This window comes from Aethalodelphis obliquidens, unplaced genomic scaffold (assembly GCF_003676395.1).
Source record: "Aethalodelphis obliquidens isolate GAN/ISIS:26980383/991018 unplaced genomic scaffold, ASM367639v1 scaffold4, whole genome shotgun sequence".
Classification (NCBI taxonomy): domain Eukaryota; kingdom Metazoa; phylum Chordata; class Mammalia; order Artiodactyla; family Delphinidae; genus Aethalodelphis; species Aethalodelphis obliquidens.
The window spans coordinates 17,353,222-17,359,725 of NW_020837948.1; the positions used below are offsets into that span (position 1 = coordinate 17,353,222).

Sequence of the window (6,504 nt, forward strand, 5' to 3'; positions counted from 1 at the left end):
CATCCTGGGCTAGGAAAATTATTTTGATGGCTGGGCAAAAAGCCATTGTTAACGTGGGGCTACATACATATTCTCTACAAATCACTTTATTGGGACATTGTACCAGAAGAATATAAAAGGAAAGGAGGAACAATTGGTATAAAACTATGGTTTGAACCACAGATCTCTGTACACTGTCCGTAAAATAAGCCGAGGAAGCAGCTGCCTCTGGGTCCTGGCACACCCTGGGCGGTGGAGAAGGCAGCCTATGGGTTAGTTCTGATTGTTTTCATTTCCAAGGGTATGTCTGTCAAAAAGGAACTCTGCCAGGCCAGAATCCGGGGCTCCCATCTTAACCAAGTTGTGCACGTGGTCACCTAGTTGTTTGATAGACTTCACCTGCTCATTCAGATAGTGGGTTTCCAGGAAATCGCACAAATGGGGGTCACCTTTGTCTGAGGCCAGAGTGTGCAATTCCAGCAACGACTGGTTCACATTCTTTTCCAAGAGCAGAGCGCACTCCATGGCATTCAGCCCGCTTTTCCAGTCGTCCTGGTCCGGTTTCTTGATGTCCTGTAGGCAGATCTGTCCTCCCCGCTGGTTCTGCAGCCTCATCAGCTTCTCCGCGTGCTCGGTCTCCTCCCGGGACAGTCGAAGGAAATATCTGGCGAAGTTGTGCAAGGCCACGTCATCTCGGGAGAAGTAATAGGCCATAGACAAGTACACGTAGGACGCACAGAGCTCCAGGTTGATCTGGCGGTTGATGGCGGCCTCGGAGTCCGGGTGGAAGTTCTGGCGCACGCTGGAGGAGGCGCCGGCTGGTCCTGCTGGTCCCCGCGAGGACGCGGCTGCGGCCAGCAGGCGGCCGGGGGCGGCGGGCGGGGAGCCCCAGGGCCGCCTGGGGACCCAGCGCGGCGGGAGCGCGAAGCCGTGGCGCGCCCTGCGCAGGGACACCAACGAAGTGCTGATGTGCTTGGAGAGGAACAAGAAACAGGGCAGCATGGCCCCTTCTCTTTAGAAGTGGGGAAACTGAGGCCAGGCCGGCTCAGCGCGCCGGGGCGTAAGATCTGAATCAGAATGCAGCTCTAGGTGACGGCGACTGCGTCACACGCCCCTTCCAGAGGCACCGAATTCCAGGAGGAGGGAGGCTGGGGGCGCGCGCCAGTAGCGGTTGGGAAAAGGCAGATGACAGTTACAAACATTGCACCTGTCGTCGCCGAAAGACTTCTTCTCTTGGGTGTTTGTAATTTACTATTTCACATAAGTTAAAAGTACTGTCAAAAACTAGACGCTGCAAAAGAAAGGATGGAGCCAAGCCACACTTGCCCTCCCTCTCTGACCTTTTTCTGTCCAAGGACCAAGGGATGGGAGAGGCAAGGCAGTGAAATAGGGAAAAACAAAAGTCACCACCAATTCATCTGAGAGTAAATAAAGGTCTACACCCAAAGAGGATGTTTATAAATTGACTTTCGGGTTACTTTAACAAATTTAAGTATGGAAATAGTTGCCAGTATATTGGGCAGATTTTCAAGAGTCTGTAGTAAGATAATGCTTTCTTTTAAAAGGACATTTTTTTAGATACAAAATTTATCTTCATTGTAAACAATCAGATATATAAAATGTAGGAAGAATACATAAACTAGCTCTAAGCTTGTTACTTTGATGTAGATACCTATCTATGATGTAGATACATATTTTTAAAAGGACAATTAAAACAATTTAAAATAGCCTTTGGTTTTAAAAGAATATATATAACTGTTGTAGTGTATTGAGAAAATGATAATTAACTCACAGAAGAAAATTCAAAACATTCCTAATCCTTCCTCTACCCAGAAAGAACCATTGTTAAAATGTTGATGTTAATTCTCACAGATTAAAATAACATAAAAAAATAGATATCGCAGATGCACCAAAGTAAATATACACACTTTTAACAGCTTATAGAGGTATAATTGACATAAAATAAACTGAAGATACTTAAAGTGTACAACTTGCTAGAGTTTGACATATATATATATATATATATACATACACATCTTGAAATCATCACCAAAATTGAGATAATGAACATATTCATCACCTCTCAAAGTCTCCTCATGCCCCTTTGTATTTTGTAATACCTCTTTTCTGCCTCTCTCTGCTTTACCTCATCCCAGGCGTCCACTGATCTGCTTTTCTTCACTGAATAGATTAGTTTGCATTTTCTAGAATTTCATGTAAATGGAATCAGTATGTATACCTTTTTGCCTGATTTCTTTCATTCAGCATAATTAGAGATCCACTCAAAATTGTAGTGTGTATCAATAGTTTTCATTGCTGAATAGTATCCCATTGCTGAGGACATACCACCGTTTGTTTATCCTTTTACCCACTGATGAACATTTTGATTGTTTACAGTTTTGGGCTATTAAAATAATGCTGTTATGGACGTTCCTGTACAAGTCTTTGTGTGGTTATATGCTCTCTTTACTCTTGGGTAAATACTTTGTATGGAAAGGCTGGATCATATATGACACATGAATCTTTAACTTTTTAAGGAATTTCAAATTGTTTTTCAAAGTGGTTGTACCATTTTACATTCCAGCCAGCAGTGTGTGAGAGTTCAAGTTCCTTCACATCCTTGCTAACACTTGCTGCTGTCATTTTTTTAATTTTTATTTTATTGTATTTATTTTTAAATTTTTATTGGAGTATAGTTGATTTACAACGTTGTGCTGGTTTCAATTGTCATTTAATTTTAATTTAAAGTTTAAATTTTAGCCATTCTAGTAGGTGTATACTGGTATTTCACTGTATATTTAATTTGCATTTCCATAATAATTAATGATGCTGAGTATATTTTCACATACTTCTTTGCCAACCATATGTCTTAGTGTATGTTCAAACCTTTTTCTCATTTATTTATTGGGTCATTTTTTTCTTATGGTTGTTTAATTTCTTATGATTAATATCTGGGTCTTTGATATTAATACTGCTTTTGTTCAGGTCTTTATATTATCTGTATGTTACCTTCTCTATATTACTTTCTTATATTTCTGTGCACAAGTCAAATTACATTTCTAGGTCAGTTTCCTCAGCTGTAAATTTAGGATCCTACTTACCACTAGTGAGTGGTTGAAAAGATTAAATAAGAGAATGTATGCAGAGGACTTATCACAGTGCTTGACACAGAATAAGCACTCAAAATATTCTTTCATAGTTTTTATTGGATAATTTCTATTTCATTATTCAAAATCAATATATTATTGAGCAAGCAATGATGTTTATTATTACATTTGGCAAGACTTCCATATCTTATAAAGAATGCTGATGTGTATTATATTGTTGCTATCATGTATGGGTAGTGAGATAGAAATTCTTTTATTATATGAACATATCAAACTTGCAGCTTTGTAGTAAGCTCCCTGGTTTCAAATGAGCTTCGTAAAGTGTACCATACATAAAGATGGATACCTCAGATCTAGTTGCCCTCAAACTCTGCTAGTAGAATGTGATTGATATTCACCGAGTGATTTCTCACTAATTTTTGCTTCTCTAGACACATTTCTGCTTTTATTTTCCTCAAACTTTTTCTACTCCTAAAATATAGTGCCCTAAAGAGAGGTTATGAAAATGATTCTTTAGAGTAGTTTAAAATGCCAACTGCTGCTACTAGTGTTTTAGGAGAAATGATGCTCTTCATATAAATGCTTATCCCCAAGGTAATAAAAAGCATAGATATGAAACAAATACATGAGATGTAATGCAAGACAGTGCCATAAAATAAAATGCACATTTAAATATCCCATGTTAACTTGTCAAAAATGTTTCTTTTTCCCATTACAAAGTTTGTCATATATTTTGTTAGACTTTGAAAATGTGAGGATCTGGTAGGTGTTATTTGTATCTTATGGGCATTTTGATTTCTAGTATTCACAGTAAAACTAATGTCGTTCTACCAAAAATACGAACCTAGACCTTCGCCTACCACTCTTCACAGATCATTTCTTCCTCAGTTTTAATGGCTTCTTCTATTCCTTGTAAGTCTTATATAACCTCATTCAGAGTTCATCACTACTTTTTGTTGTTGTTGGCAAAGACTTTGTTTATATTGAGAGTATACCATATCATAATTATAATCATTATTGTAGTTATAATTCCTTATATATAACTGTGTGTATGTGTCCTTAAGGGCAGAACTATCGTCTTATTCACTTTAGAATCCCCAGGCCTAGCACAATGCTTGACTATTTTTAAGAAGCACAAATAAATCCTTTCAGGTGCCAAAATAGAAGTGGATAGAAATTCTTATTTCGTATAACATACCAGCTGGGCCTAATGCACTTTTATAAAGTATATTAATAGATGGCTTCACTTCAAATTATTTGAGTCTGTCCAGAAAACCTCTGTACTTTGATTTCAGTCTCCGAATGAATAAAAGTATCCACTCATTTCTTCTTTATAGATATATTGGTTAAATTATTTATTTTATATGCTAAAATGCTTTGCCAGTTGGAAATTAAAAACTATATGAATATGGATTGTTATTGACTGTCATGTTTTAATTTACATAATATATAGATCAAATTTTATCATATTATTTTCTTTAAAGCATTTGGTTATAAATACTAAATGTATATATTTTTAAAAAAATTATTTATTTTTATTTTTGGCTGCATCGGGTCTTCATTGCTGCATGTGGGCTTTCTCCAGTTGCGGAGAGCAGGGGCTACTCTTGGTTGTGGTGCGTGGGCTTCTCATTGCGGTGGCTTCTCTTGTTGCGGAGCACGGGCTCTAGGTGCGTGGGCCTCAGCAGCCGTGGCTTGTGGGCTCTAGAGCACAGGCTCAGCAGTTGTGGCACACGGGCCTAGTTGCTCCACGGCCTGTGGGATCTTCCCAGACCAGGGCTCAAACCCGTGTCCCTGCATTGGCAGGCAGACTCTCAACCACTGCGCCACCAAGGAAGTCCAATACTAAATATTTTTTAAAAATTACCTACCTTGGAAAATATTTAAACAACACTCTACATTTTTGCATAAAATAGATGGAAATAGAGTCATAATGAGGGAAAGAAAAGATGAAAAGTAACTCCACCCTCATTTGTTTTTACAATGAAGTTACTTTTTCTCATTTCTTTTTATTCTCACTTTTACATTCAAATAAGTTAGTCACATAAGCAACTCTTCATTTTCACTACTGATCCTGGCCCTTTCTAAAATTGCTTTGCTATGAGACGCCTGTAATGTGACAAAGCCAGAGTGGAGAGAAGTCCATTGATCACTAAGGATTATGTACTTGCTGTTAGTAGAGTATTTGAGGGTTTTAAATAGAGAACAATAGAGGAATTTGTCTGGAAAAAAAAAAGGTATCCTATATGTATTGCTATTCTGTGTATTATCACTAGGAAATCTCTCAAAATTCCAAAGGGAGTGGTTGGACTCAGCTGTGGAGCCCTTTCTGGCCTCACCCTGGGATCCATTCAAAACTGGGAAACCTTCTGGGTCATCTGATAAATGAGCCAGAACTAAACTCTCAAGTGCAGTTCATGCTGCTTCTGAAACTGGAAGAGGTCTACTAGCAAACTGTTTTATTCATTCATTTTATTCATCTAGGGTCAGAGGTGCAAGGTGAGGTAGCTCTTACTTTACCTTGCATGAAGTGTCTGGCAAGCCTCAAACTTTTAGACTCCTAAAACTACACCAGTATTCCAGCCACTGGTTGGAATACTTCCACCTTCTTACCTGAGTATCCAGAGTCCTTCTTTGCTCACCAGATCTGATTAGCTTAGTGCCATCATTCTAACATGTTGTCCTGTGGAATGTTCAGATGAGCCAGCTGTCTTTGGACTTACTGTGACAGAGAGCAGGCAATTTAGCATATCTCTGGAGCAAAGAACGGGAATACACACTGCTGCCTGTCCTAGGTGAATGTGAACTACCTCAGATGCTCCTTCCTGATGGATATTGAAAATAATATATACACTAAGCTCAAAAGTCACATACCATGAACTAGAGGCTTAGTCGATCTGTTTTAGTAAAGATGCCATACCTAGAACAACAACTTCAGTTGGGGCTACTGCTTGGGTAACTACACTATGCTCCATTTTGATTCATTTGGTTTTTGCAGAGACTAGAGTGGTGACTTAAATGGTGGTATAGTAGGGACCATTACCCTTGCCTCATTTAAGTCTTTGGGGATGGCCCTGATCTCTGCCATTCTACCCAGGGTGTGGTGCTCATTGGTTTTAAGAACTGTGATGGATGGGGGCTTCTTCTCAGCCTTTCTGTCAGCTCTTAGTCCATGTGTCAAGGAATCAATGTGAAGATCCTGGGACCTGCTAAGTTTGTCCATTCCAATTATGCATTCAAGAACTGAGATGATAACAGCTGGATACGTCCATGGATACATTGGACCCAAAGTGAGATAATCCTGGGCCAGAACTTTTGCCGTATGAATTCCATATGACCTTACTGTAAATAGTGGAGCCATGATGGTGCTTTGGGTCGCTGGATATCAGCATGAGTGAGATTCTGTATCCAAGAGCTC

At 39.2% G+C, this 6,504-nt stretch overlaps 1 protein-coding gene across 1 annotated transcript; it reads right to left on the reverse strand.

Annotated features, from left to right (window-relative positions):
* Positions 1–227: 227 nt before the first annotated feature.
* FTMT (ferritin mitochondrial) lies at positions 228–981 on the reverse strand. Its single transcript, XM_027094447.1, has one exon. It carries the CDS (start codon positions 979–981, stop codon positions 253–255), a length of 729 nt encoding a protein of 242 aa, XP_026950248.1. The 3' UTR covers positions 228–252.
* Positions 982–6,504: the final 5,523 nt, after the last annotated feature.